Genomic DNA, 14,568 nt, shown 5'->3' with positions numbered 1-14,568 from the left:
TTTTCAGAAATGCATTAATACTGTTTTGCGCTCAAGAGCAGAGGTTTATTTTTTATTGATACAGTACTTTAATACTTAAAAATAGTTTTAGTATTAAAAAAAATATCCGGTTGCACAACCATGCAACATATAGTACCAGCCGCCGCTGCAAAAGATAAGTGTTGTTCAAAATATTAGGTCTTTCCCACATGTTGAGCTTTAGGAGGGATGTCTACTTTTTTCCAATGCTTGGATGGAGTTCCAGAGTTTTCTAGTTTTTTCTTCAGATGCTTCGAACAATTAACATCACTTGTTACTTCATTTTCAAGTTCTACTTCTAACCTTCTTCTCTCTCCAACAATTCCGTCTTCTGTGACCCTCCTGATTTGAACCTCGGCCTCTGCACCTAGTTGATTACCCGAGAGATTGGTAATATTAGCAGTCTCACATTCTTCATCGCCATTATCTTTATCGCTTAATTGAAGGTTTACAGGAGGAGTTAAATATATAATAGCATCCAGAACGTTGTCGTCTGGTTCAAAGATTGCAGCATTTCAACAGTCAATCTGCAAGTTAAAAGAAAAATAGGTACACCATAAATATATTCTTCCATAATAAAATATTTTGGATCAATACATAAATAAAAATAAGGCAAGAATTGAGTTTCAACAAGCTATATAGACATGATAAAACATATAGTCGGAAAGTAAAGCTGCAAACATTTTTTCTGATTTAAAAAAAAAAAAAAAAATCTGTGGAAAAAGTTTTCGTAAAATTTGCGGATCGAAACGCAACGCAAACAATGCAAGAAGAAATTATAACTGGTATGTCGATTACCGGAAACTAAAACGCGAAATTTGCAATGTTACACCTGATACTACCTCTGTTCCCTGATCATATGAGCCACATAGCATCATCTTCATTTCTTGTAGCTGTTTTAGAGGCACCTGTTCATCCCTGTTAACTCGCAAAGATCCAGTTCCGTTTACGCAGACGCTACAAAATGAGGCCCACAGAAAATGCAAAATACTTTGCAATATCATATATAAGTATCGAAATAGAGAATTACAGCCTCAGAATGAAAACTCTTTGCAAGAAGTCGAACCAAATTAATTGGAAGTTGAAATAATAAGTTTCTAACGAAATTAAACACTATTGAACATATTTGGCGTCATTCTGTAGCGGTTTATGTGTATGCAACGCTGAATTTGCGTTTTAGTTTGTGATAATCGACATAGCCATTCTAATTGCTTTTCGCATTTTTTTACGTTGCGTTGCGATAGACAAATTTTACGTTGACATACGGAATTTTGCCCAGAATTTCATGTGTGTGTGTGTGTGTGTGTGTGTGTGCGTCAAGTTATTTTAAACGTGGGCAATGGAGATATAAGAAGCAAATATTGTAAATATCGTTTTCTATTTACATTCAGATTGCAAGTATCAGGTAAAGTTATACAAACTAACAACTTCTACAGATAATATTCCCACCGTGTGTATTTTGAATGTTGGGCGTAAGACAATCAAGAAATACCTTTCAGTTTTGTAATTTCGTGGAAGAATATGCCTAAATACAGGACTCCCAAAGGTAGACAGGATTGTAATAGTTTTTAAAGTAGCTGTACACTCGTAGCAATAAGTAGTAAATTGACACATTTACCCATGCTGACATAAGCAGTGTACCGTTGATATTTTGCCAGTCAATGCACTACAGTAATATCCCTCCCTTCCTATTCATTGTGCGTATAATGTTTGTTCAAATAAAAGAAAGATTACGGTTATGTCTAAGAATAGTTTACTAGAGCATATGTTAAGTAGAATAATAATATAACATGGCAAATGCAGATAGTTGGCGTTGATATTACAGTGATCCCAACTCATAAGGCGTAGATGGTTTCAGTATAGAAATTCTTGGTTTGTTGACGAATCCATTGTTCAATTATGTTCTGCACTTCCTCGTAACAGGTGAACCGATGAGTTTTCAGATTTTTCTTTTAAGGAGCGGAAGAGTTACGTGAAAAGATATCAAGGCTGTACAGGGGATGAGAACTTTCCATCGAAATATTTTAAGCAAATCGAGGATCTTGACCATATGTGGCCTAGCGTTGCCCTAGAGCAGCGGTATTCCGATCGGTAGCTTCCCTCTACGCTTGTTTTCGATGACCTGTTTAAGTCTTCACTATTCTGGGATAAATTTCTGAATCGTACACTCCTTCGTCACAAAGAAATTAGATAACATTTCGTTGCGCTATTATTAGATTAATTCATAATACATCCGACCGCCTTAAATAACTTTCTCCAACTGAGGAAAAGCAGGCGACACTGTTGGTTATAAGTGCAAACTCGAGAGGGCGATGGCTCAGTGGTAGAACGCTTGCCTCTGGTATGTGGGATCTCTGGTTCGATCCCAGCCCGCTCCAAGGGACTTTCGTAGGGTTTTCTCGAGGTTCTCCCACTTTCGTTCCACTATTAACATTCATCTCATCACCAGCTTTTCCCTTAGCCTCAATGCGCAATCGTGGGATATTAAACTAAAAGAAGTGCAAACTGGGAGTCTTAGTGCGCCATCTATCAGCAAACATATTTCGCCACTTCCATTAGACACAATGCCGGTACAGTCAAAATCTCCTTTTTATTTGAGCATTCCTTATATAAAAGCATAGGGAAGATCTCTTTGCCTTATTTATTGATAAAACTGAATAATAAATTCCGTATGAATAAATGTTTGCTTTTAAATTTAATTGCCGTATCTTTGATTCGTTTCTTTAGGCCCTTACCAAAGCCGCCAAAGAAACGTCTAACTTGTAAGTTAAGGAATAACAACAATAAAAAGAATTGAACTTAATGAGAAAATTTATTACCTTTTGTTTAAAATACTGAATATGTCTGTTAATCAGCAATTTATATCGTGTTTCGCATATCTTCTTACATATGGAAATGGAGCATGGGTTGTTTGTTCTGAAATTTGGTACTTGTAATAAAGATAACTCTTTCACCGTGTAGTAAGCATAAATGTAGATTTAATGTGAATCATCAACTATATACTCACTCACCTAGGTAAAATATCTATTCTAACATAATGTTGCCCTTTCCTATTCGTGTCCTTTCGTGACTTGAAACGCTAACGATAGCTTTTCTGTACAATTGATGCCAGGAGTACTGATAATTGTCTCGGATACAAACTTGAATTTGGTTCGAATCTCTCTTTTAAACAGTAGGTTCCGTCTTATTTATTATTGGTGTTGAAAGGAATGTTAAATTACAATAATCGAACTAACCAATCCTTCCCTATTGTGAGGTAGCTAGGTTAGTCTTGATTCAAGTTGTGAAGAGATAACAAATTATTCGCGTAAGTTATTAATCTCCGATTTTTAGTGTCGAGTCTGAGATGAAACCCACAGCTTAACGAAAAAGATATACAGTGAAACCTCTCAATAGCGGACACCAATGGGACATGGAGTTTTGTCCGTTACTGAGAGGTGTCCGTTATAGAGAGGTTACAGAAATTTAATTTCTCATAAGGGTAATTGTATGCAGTAATATACAGCAAATACATTATGTATGGGCGTAAATACGTAAAATTCAATATGAAAATAGCCTTATTTAGTACACATTTGAATTACTGGGAAGGATGAAGGAGAAATTCATTTCTATTAAATTATAGCCTATTATTGCTGGGCAATAATTAACGAAAAAGGCATGCTTTTTCCTCTACAACAGTAATAAAACTCATTAGCAAGTGTCCGCTAAAAATCCTCAGTACGATTGTAGAAGAAACGTTGTGTGTGTTTGTGTACTGGCGCGGCATCTTCGTTGACAGAATGGATGAAAAGGCAAGCTGTTGGGGGTGCATATATTTATTGACCCAGACCCAATCATAAAGAATATCCTTTTAGAGAAAATGAAAAAGGAAGCCGGGAAAACTCCAACCCAGACTTGTTCCAGTATCATGAGTAAAAGAAAAATGTTTCTTTTCCAAAAACGTAAGAGAGGTAGCATTGCTCGTTGAAAATTTTATTGTAAAACAAACAAGGTTTGTTTTGTTATCTATGAAATTGTCGGTAAAGATGCAAGATCCAGACGAAAAGGATTAAATTTGTTAGGGAAGGGAAGATCTTTCGCATAGAATTCCTTGCCTTACGACTAACCCTGTATGAGTGTTATTCCTTATTGAAAATTTTCTAGGATTTCCGCCAGAAAGCAGTTTATTCCGGATAAAATTTCAAGTTCAGCGGTTCTGTTTGATGGTTCACCAGGTCTGGACTCATGAGAGATACACTTATGGGGAAAATACTTTTCTGTAGACTGTAATATATCGCAGAACCGAGAACAATACCTGTCCGTTATGAAGAGGTTATTCAAACATTTCGGGAGGAAAAGGACTGTCCGCGTCCGTATCTGAGAGTGTCCGTAAAAGGGAGGGCTTTGTTCCCTAAGAGAACATGCATTTTTGCCGGGACAAAAAAATCTGTCCGTATTATAGAGGTGTCCGTTATTGAGAGGTGTCCGTTAAGGGAGGTTTCACTGTATATATATATATTCCCTCCAAGACTTGAATACAAGTCATCCACACCAAAAATCACCACTAATTCCTTCATAACCAGATTGAATCTTGCTTAATCTACTTATTTGGAAGAAGGGCACCAAACATTTCTGAAATATATATATATATATATATATATATAGTTGTACCCTCAACAGAGTATAAAACTCCAGTTATATATATCTACTGATACAATGCAAACCAAGAAAAAAGTAGCACCACTATTGCGGAAAAGAAGCAGTCAATCATCATAAAAGATTGGCTTTCGTTTTATGGAAACGTATGAGGCGTTCCGTACTTCTCACTTTCGTGCTCCCTTGTGTTCATGTGTAAAATTAACTTTATTACATGAGATAGTTGCCTTATTGAAACGCATAAGCACATCGTAGCGGCAAGGGTATTCAAGAATACCTATGGGAATCTTACTTGAAGGTTGTATGCAAACTTCGTAGAGGCTGACAATCCGCGATCTTCTCCCAAGAACACCGCAGGCGTATTCTGGGTCTCGAAGTTGACGTCTGCGAATGCATGGGTAGTCTATTCGCTGGATGCTCTGGTTCCAATTCAGCTTAAATATTGATGAGTATCTCCGTCTATCTAAAAGTACTCAGATTGCACAACGTGTAGAAAGAGCCAATGTGGAATGGCGTTGTAATACACTTAGGTGAATGCAGCACCTCGATTCAGTCCGTGGAGTGGTATATGTACTATCAATATTATATTAGTTAACATCATGATATTGTCACCTCACTGCCTGTCGTGTTCGAGGACGTTTTATATTCTGAATCTAGTCCCAATTGACTCTGGTGGAGGCACTGTAAAAGCTCAGTAAAGCTCATCGAAGAATTCACACATTTGTAATATCTGTATCGATTCACTGTGGTTTCTCCATCACCTCTCAGGAGATCTCTGTGACCCATTGTCAAAGTTACGAATCTCTATACATACAGCCTCTGCTTAAGTAGACACCGATACGCCATATGCCTCGAGACCTGACACCAACGGACAAGATGGCACTGCTGGGAGTTTGCGATTTGGCGACTTCAGGACTGAAATGAGGCCGTACATTTCTATCCTGTTAACACAGCTTTCAAAATCTGAATAGCCGCTGGTTGGAACATGAATGCTTGGACAACAACAGCTGTAATTGACCGGCTTTCAAATCCCAACCACATTACCTCTCGTTTCACCGTCAATACGAATATACTACACAGTGAATGCTTCCAAGACTTACGGGTTCGAGCACTTGCACAATTCGTAACACATTGCTAGCGCGGCTGTCTTCACCTCGTTGGTTTGATACATATAAACTTTTGTGACTTTTATCTTTCGCAACAGCGCTTCCGCCAATGTGTTTTGTGTTATATGTTACTAGGTAAAGCTACAAAAATTTAGGGAAAGAATAATGGATTCGATTGGAAGGTACAAATCATAATATGAGCTTCACTGCTATATTGATTAAACAAATTATCTCCAATAGAAGAGAGAGAACTATATTATACTTAGTGCAAAACAAAGGAGTGTTAATAAATTGTAGTGTGTTTTTCAGATTATGGTACCAATGTATATTTTCTGTTCCTGTAGCAGTATTTTCTAGTTAAAAACTAAACTGCTTATTAGGTAAGGGGCAGTAAACTAATACGTGAAGATATATATATATATATATATATATATATATATATATATATATATATATATATATATTATTTTTGAAGTAATAAAATAATTTTATATAAGTTCGTATACATTTGTAACAGACGTTCTTATCTCTTCAGGCTGCCTGCTTGCGTAACACTGCCTGTCCTGGTATTCTTTTATTTTTTATTTTTTTTAACAAACAAAAAATACCTGCATAAATCGTATTGAAGCTTTCCCCAGAAGAAGATGAATCAACATGCAAGCCTAAAATTGAAGACTGTTCGGATGTAATTGTACTTTAGAAATAATGTGATAATAATGTTATGACAGAAAACAAAAAATAATTTAAGCAACCTTTTGTGTAATATGTGCAGCTAGTAGATAAATCTGTGATATTTGTTTATTGTCAGTGTAAAAGAGGAAGAAGAAAGGAATCTAAAATATACTTATTATAGTCCCTTCAACCCCTCAATATACCAAAACAAGAATCATGTTTAAATAATGAATCCTTTCCACTTAATGTAAAATGTTTCTCAATCTAGTATAGTACGACATATTATGCATTCTACTTCTATAACAGAAAACAAAGTAAGAACACCACTTACACAAAAAAGAAACTTGTTTCCATATTTTTTTTTCATGTATCTCTCAAGTAGTTTTTTTTTTCTTTGTTTATTTTTTTGAGTAACATTTCGATCTTAGCTTTTTCTGTAGACAGCGACGCAACTAGGCTAGTTGTTGCCTGGGGCAAGAACACGCCTTAGCACCCCCTTCCTCTTCCCCCCAACGAACAAACCAAAACGCTCCGCGATCACACCTGATATTGGCATCAGACAGTAATTCTCGTATTTCATTTTTTCTTCAAGTGATAAAGCTTGCTTTCAAAATTGCAGTACATAATTAAATTTTTAGTACAAGATAAAACACCAAATTGGTTAGTATTTGATTGCCAGATAATCTGAAAGAAGCATGCTTGACATACTTAAAGTCTTATCATAACTGCAAATCACAATGTTTTTGGAATTACGTTGGAGTGTGCATATGTGTAGAATGAATCAATAGTCTCTTGCTTTAGAATACAATATTTAATTATGACAAATAGTCGAGCTGTCTCGAGTATTATACTCGGGCATTTTCCAAATCTCTTAAATTGATGCAAGTTAAATAAAATCACAGAAAGCTGGAATTAAAATTTAACTTTGGGAGCTCTTTTGGCTGCAAAGGGTTTTACAAGTCCTCAAAAGATAGTTTCAAAGCTAACTTATTCTCTGTGGATATGAACCTAAGATCCAGTTAACTTTAGTCCTAAGGTCATTGTTGTCCAGTTAAGTTTCTGAGGTAATTTTTTATGGTATTTAGTTCGCTAAAACTCATTTCTTTGCCGTGTAGTGAAAATAGATATTTTCCCAGTTTTTCGCCCTCCCAATCAAGCACCCAGGGCACAAGCCCCGTTTGTCCCCTCCCCCTTTCAGTTACGTCACTGTCTATGGAAATTCAATATATTTCTAACGACACTTCTAAATCTTATTTTTTTTTCTTTATTTTTGAACGTGTTTTCTGGAAGACATTTATTTCATTTGCATACAAAGCATATTATATATATATACAGACACGCATGTATATAATATATCGTTTGTAATGAGTGAAAAGAAAAAAATACTTACCAAAACATATTCTAGCCAAGTGTTGTATAGCACACTATGTCCTATTGGGCAGTAGTGTTTAAGTAAATGTTTTTAAGATAATGAAAGAAAAACAAAAGTGTGTCTTTTGAGTTTCAATGATAGAGAAACAAATTTTGTGTTTACATGAACAGTCTTCGTAGGCTGTTTTTGCTTGTTTGCTATGTGTTACTTGTTTGTAACTATCAATTCTGTTGTAACAAATAGTGCGTGCTCTTATTGTACAGTAAAATTGAATTGGCTTTAGTTAGTAGGTTTAAAAAAAAACAGTACATAAGATTGTTCGAAAGTAGCTTTATTACTAGTATTTTACGTCTTTTAAGTAATTTGTAAATACACTTAACAGTTTACTTTGTCAATGTAAAAAATACTACATTAATTTTATTTTTTATATAAGTGAACAATATTGAATCACCCGAATTTTCTTTTCCCAGTTCATTGTTACGTTGACTTTTATCTTGGTTATTATCTTCCTGAGGATTTGTGAAATATTGTGGTAGACATGAGATAACAGGGTATTAGAGATAAAAGGAAGAACGAATTCATTATGTTCAAAAACGGTTGCTATTTATTGTGCAAGATAAATAAATATACAGTATATGTATAGAAAAAAACTAATAACCAGCATAATAATTTCGTATTTGTGTGTTTTGGACACTTCTGAGAGTAATGATATATTGACAATTTTTCTTTGTAATTTAAATCTTTTGCTAAAGTTGATCTTGTTCGGATCATGTGAAGAAATTCGGAAGATCTCATGTGTGTAGTCATTCTGAAAATAATATAAAGTACCAGTCATTTTGAAAGAAATTATATTCGTAATAGTCGGCTGTGTCGCTGACCCATAAGTATGATTCTTCTGTCTTCAAATAGTTTATTTTGTGTGATTGGTTAAGTTACAGTAATATGGCCAAGAGTACAACATGTTACAAAGAGGAATCCCAGTCGAATCATACACTCTCTTTACAATTTTCAAAAACAACGGTTCTGTAAAGGACACTATCAAAAGACAGGCTTCTTGACCGTCTAGCAAGTGTGTTAATCAATATTTTCATTGTCATGTACAGTTTCTCTTTTGAAAGAATGATAGTAACATGATGCTGCTGATAAATATTCTATATACTGACCAGCAAAAATGAATATGCCACCACCCTATACACATCATTTCATTAATGTGTTTCAGTACACACTTGTATCTTGAATACTGTTTTCTCCAAGTGGTAAAAGAAAACTTTACTCAAATCACCCCACTCAAGTAGACTGGTATCCGAATTTAGTGGCAAGTGTAAATTTTAAATGATATTCTTGACATAACTTGTTAGCAAGATTCTAATGTCCCCCCCGCCCCACTCCCCAGCTTTTTTTTTAAATATATAACATCGCAAATAAATTCATTGTGGCATAGGTATACGCGTAAGTTAAGCTTTATAAATTTATAATTGCTAACCAAAGAATTAAATTTTGGAACTTTTAAAAACTCAGCGGAAAGAAAAAAATACTTTCAGGAATCACTTCTAATGTGCCATGGTTATAAAGTAATTTTAAATAATTCCAAAATAATTTTGGAAAATATAAAAGTAAATATTACATGAGTTACCAATCATATTAAAGCTACCTGTTTTTGATATAAATATAAATTGTCGCGTGAATCCGAAGTCTTGGAAAGAGAAGTTAACATACGAAGACGTTGAAGGATGTGGTTTATGTTTCTTGGAGAAAGAATTTTTAATTTGAATCAAGTTAATTGGGCACCACTCTGATGTATATGTTCTCTACTTTTTCTATCTATCTATCTATCTCTTTGCACAGGTACAAAATAATTTGTATAAAATTTGTGTTAGAAAATAAAAACTTTTGTCGACCAAAACAGAAAGAATTTCATTATTATACTACAGTAAATGAGTGTAACATTGAATATATATATATATTGAGTTGGCAAGTGTAAATTGGCGTTCAGTAGCAATACACAAGCCAGGATTTATGTATTTGGAAGCCCGAGGTTAACAACATCGTATGGCCTCAACTGGTCAAAAGTAACTCGATTCAGTGAAAGAATATCAATAAAGTAGAAAAGAGCAGATGAAATATATCCAAAGTTTAGGTCAATAATAATAATAATAAAAGTTGTGTCGCGTTACGTTTTAAATGCCGTGGTGACTAAAGGGAAGGGTTACAATAATGTGAACAAAGTTTGGGAGAGATGGCTGAAATTCAGCTCAAATGTAGAAGATACTATGTAGATTCTAGATTCCATAAGCAAATTGTCCTAAAATGGATGGAACATAGTAAAAAAATCACGAACATGAACTTTAATGTCAATGGAGAATCAATAAAAAAAACGAAGTCGTCCACATATCTCAAAAACTATAATAAGGAGATGGTTTTAAAACTTATTGCAAAGACATAATGAAAAGCTTAAAAACAATGTATAGCACGTAAGGTAAATATGGATAGAACATTGTCAAAAGTCAAATTGTTTGAGAAAAATCAATAATAAAGTATATGTATCTTCTGCGCATTACCCAGGGCACCCTACACGGAGGTTACGTGCGTGAAATATCTCATATCTGGAATTTGAAATCTCCAAACTCGATTTAGCACGCAACGTGATTTGTGACCTGATCGTGTGACACAGTCTGGTCTTTATGGCAAACCAAAGAGACCCTTTTATTGCTTTAAACTAAAGAAAAAACTTACATAATGTTCTAATTGTTCTACACAAGAGTGTTTCTTCCTTAATTTGAAGAGTTTTTTTTTTTTTTCAAGAGCTACCACTGTTAATATGTGTGGTTAAGTTGAAAAAAATCTTTAATATTGAAAGGAGATTCGCTATAGCCAGTAGATAAACTAATTGAAAGACTTATAGTGAAGAGAGAGAGACAGACAAACACTCACAAAGAAGAAATGTGGCTGAAGTGTTCAATTCTAGAACGGCTACAGGTACAATTAAAAAAAAAAAAAAAAAAAATCAACATTGCAAGAGTTATGGATGTAACTGTAGAATAGAAACGTTACATAAATTAAAGGGAAATAACAAGCACATACAATAAACCTACCTCAAAAGTGTAATTGTGTATGTGTGTTTTCAAATTACGTGTATAATTTAAAGAGAAATATCAGTCACGTAGTTATCTTTTGAAAGCAATTCCTCATTCTTAGTAGAGGGCCAGGGCTGAGTTCCCCTCGGTCCGTAAATCCGACCGCAATACATATAAACAAGAAACTATGGGGTTCTATAGTGCTTTATACAGGTCTGTACAGTAAAAGTTGTGGTTCTTTGATTTGTTGTAATAAATTAAATGTGATGTTAGACACCATACCAGAAGTAAAGTGGTAATTTTTCGTTGTTTTTTAAAGAACTGAGCATGTGACCATGCGTAACAAATCTGCGACATCTTTTTAATTAAATAATAATAATAATTTTGTAGTTCTAAGTTCTAGACACACACGCTCCAAATTTACTCTTCATATTACTGTACGTACTTGGAGAAAAATGAAACGGAATGAATTTTACTTGACAGACTTATTAAGAACATCTGTTCAGACAATATGCTAACATGCTTAAGAATTTTAACAGTCATTTCACTTCTGAAAATTCCTTGTATTTCCAAGCTTTTGAATCTGCCCTGGAACCTTGTTCATAGTGAACAAAATAAGAGCACAGGTAATAAAAAGATAAAGACCATATAAAAGAACAGACTCACAGGGAAGAACAGTGCGAGCACACCTTGCCGATTACTGCAGGTTACATATCAAATTACAGCTTGATTGTAACAATCAATTCTACGTGTAACCGGCAGCAATCGACAAGATGTTAGCACTGCTTCACCTCGGTGAGTCCGTTCCTTTATATTTCCCTGGTGTTTCTATTAGGAACTCGCCAAGTGGAACTTATAATATTGTAATGTTAGTACGTCTATCCGTACGTACGTTTATTACTTCACAATAACTCGTAAACGGAAGCGATTTTTTGAATTCTTTTTTGGCAATAGAGAAGCTAGAACGATCATCGCGGCCGAGTTTGTCAATCCGTTAGCATCTTCACGGTTAATGATGACTTCAACGGTAGCAATCCATACCCCATCCATTATTGAAACAAAGGTAGTAGAAGTTACACATCTCGCCGTTAGATAGCAGTAAACATTTCCCAACAGTTTACATCTACAGGACGAAGTTGAAACAGAATTAACTTAGGAGAGTAAAGCTCCCGGAAGTACGAACGAAATACACAGTTCTGATTGGTTGGCGTTATCCATTTCTTACCATGTAGCATTCAAATAGCAGAAATCAAACGCTTTCTGCTGTCTGCTCTTGTGGCCGAGCATGCTAGTGCTATGTTCTAGTAACGAATATCGCTTTTGGCGTGGGTTCAAACCCGGCCCAAGGGAACTTTTAATTTTTTAAAATTAATTTTCATAACACATTTTATATTAAAATAAGATGAATAATACTCAAAAAAGTTATTTACTTAATTTTGTGCAGATAAGTAGTAGTAGTTGTTGTAGTAGTAGTACGAACGGGTTAGAAGACCCGAAGGGCTCGTTTTGTTCCACCTTGACCCACATTATTTAAATTTTGTGACAAAACAGCTGGCTAGAATAGCGCGTAGAATAGCTGGCTAGAGTAGCGCGCGAATAAAACGTACTTCCGGGAGCATTACTCTCCCGAGCAGGTCATGTTGAAACTTTTAGTACATGATACTTTGTACTTTCTCGTGAGTTTATTAACACTTGCACTATTTTTATTCTGTGAACAAGGCTCCAGGGAAAATTCGAAAATTTGGAAATGTGAGCAATTTTCAGAAATCAGAATTTGATATCTCTTTATTTAGATCTTGGACAAAATAATTTGCTTCAAACCAATCTATCGATGACGTGATATTAAACTGCAAAGAAGCGTAACAAAACGTCATGATTACGAAACTGCGCTAAAATGACTATGTTCTTCGTGGAGTTTCACGGGAGAAGCGATAATGGCGAGAATTTCACGAATCAGAATAAAAGTGAACCTTATTTACAAGTAAAAACAACGTAGTGTACTAATCATAGTGAGGATTGTCAGCACATTCATCATTCGAATTGCATGTATACTTCAGAGTTCTTCCAAACATTATAGAGGATACTCCACGTTGCGGGTGCCTTCTTACGCTCTTACGTTTTTTTCGGAAGTTTTACGTTTTTCTCGCACGTTATATGTCTTTTTTATTTTCCCTATTATTATTTTTTTTAATAAATGAAAGAAATTATATTTCTGGACGTTTCTATAACCGTAATAAAGCAGCTCGAAAAAATTAAAAGGAACTGATTTTTCACGCACTGTCAACGATGTAGCCCAATGATATAACTAAGTATTCAGAGAGAAAATGGAAGAAGTTACGTTTTTATCTCGTATCTAACTGGCACCCCAACCTTATGTTTTAAGATTAATTTCGTTTTAGCATATTACTCTTCGTCTAACACAATCTCGATCATATTGCAGCTTTGATCGATCGTGATGTGGAACAAATGTCAGGAACAGAAGCTACTGCGAATACTAAAAGCAAAACTCGAAGTGGTTGTGAATTTCATGTCCTGCAAATACTTTTAAACCTATAAAGAGTGTGTGGGACTATATTAAGAGATGCCAAGTCTTCATTAAAATACAGTTAAAAGGCAACAAATAAAGATTTGTGTAATATACGTAGTTGGTTATATTAGTTTAGCATTCCTTTCAGCATCTACGCTATATTAATCGAAGACCTACAAGTTAAGATTAGATCTGAACCACATGAACTCCCAGCAAAAATTGTAATATATTTTTTCGTATGTTGTATTTAAAATTAATAGTTTTAATGTAATTATAATTAATATTAAAATAATAATTATTATTTTTAATGAAACTGTCCGTATCCAATTAAAATTATTCTACGTACATATGAAACCATGTATGTGTTTTTCTAAGCAAATTCTGAATAGTAGAGTTTCCTTCTTTTTTTTTCTCCCCAAAATCTTTAAAACACTTTTTTTTCCTCTCTGAAAAATCTTGCATTCTTATCTCTAACATGGCAATCAAACACAATACTACGGGATCCCTATTGCGTAGTCGAATCGGCAAATGAATATTTCTTTTAAAAAATCCTCTTTAGACACAGGAATTTATGTTACAGCGGTGAAAGAATAAAAGTATAACGTGTTGGTGCTCCAGTAAATCAATTCGAAGCCACTCGAAGTGATGCAGTGAAAAAGTATGATAACAGGTTAATAAAAATAAATACAAATTACATACTATATTTCTGTAACATATTTATTATAAGGGCTTGGAAATTGAGGAAATCTTTACTTTTTTGTGTAATGTAATAGAAAGAAAGTATTTATACAATTCACATGTAAGGGAATCTGTATCCATAACTTCTAACTTTGTTGTAACTTTGTTGTGCTTTTTCTAAGTTTTTCAGACTTTGTAAAGCTTCATTTCAAGTTTTTCTAGTATTTTCATACAAAATAATAATACACTGAAGTTGTCACTTCCTCTTTGTTACATGGATTCGTCATTATTTTTTTTTCTTCATACAATCGCGTGAAGTGAAAGGTGTGATGTAAAGTCTACTGTAAACTAAAACAATGACTGTGAAATTATTCACGGTTATACAATATTTTGTAAATGAAATGAAATTTGTGAGCAAACGTACAGGTTAAAAATATGAGGGGCACTATTTAGAAAATTTACGAATAAAATCTAGTGGTTCACAAA

The 14,568-nt window shown here is 34.4% G+C and overlaps 1 protein-coding gene across 2 annotated transcripts in view; it reads left to right on the top strand.

Moving 5' to 3' along the window:
• Positions 1–14,568, top strand: part of LOC145680569 (SPRY domain-containing SOCS box protein 3) — a 90,553-nt gene that overhangs the window by 67,017 nt on the left and 8,968 nt on the right. The window contains exon 7 of one of the 2 annotated variants that reach the window (XM_081751210.1): positions 6,295–11,259. The exons of the other annotated variant lie outside the window; for it this stretch is intronic. Within the exon in view, the coding sequence (XP_081607336.1) occupies positions 6,295–6,311 (17 nt within the window). The 3' untranslated portion in view covers positions 6,312–11,259. Of the gene's footprint in view, positions 1–6,294; positions 11,260–14,568 lie in introns of those variants that run through there. 2 annotated transcript variants of the gene reach the window in all.

The sequence above is a fragment of the Thermobia domestica genome, chromosome 3, assembly GCF_964235325.1.
Source record: "Thermobia domestica chromosome 3, izTheDome1.hap1.1, whole genome shotgun sequence".
NCBI classification, from domain to species: Eukaryota; Metazoa; Arthropoda; class Insecta; order Zygentoma; family Lepismatidae; genus Thermobia; species Thermobia domestica.
The sequence above is the reverse complement of the archived record's forward strand: the minus strand, read 5'-3'. Positions and strand labels throughout refer to the sequence as shown.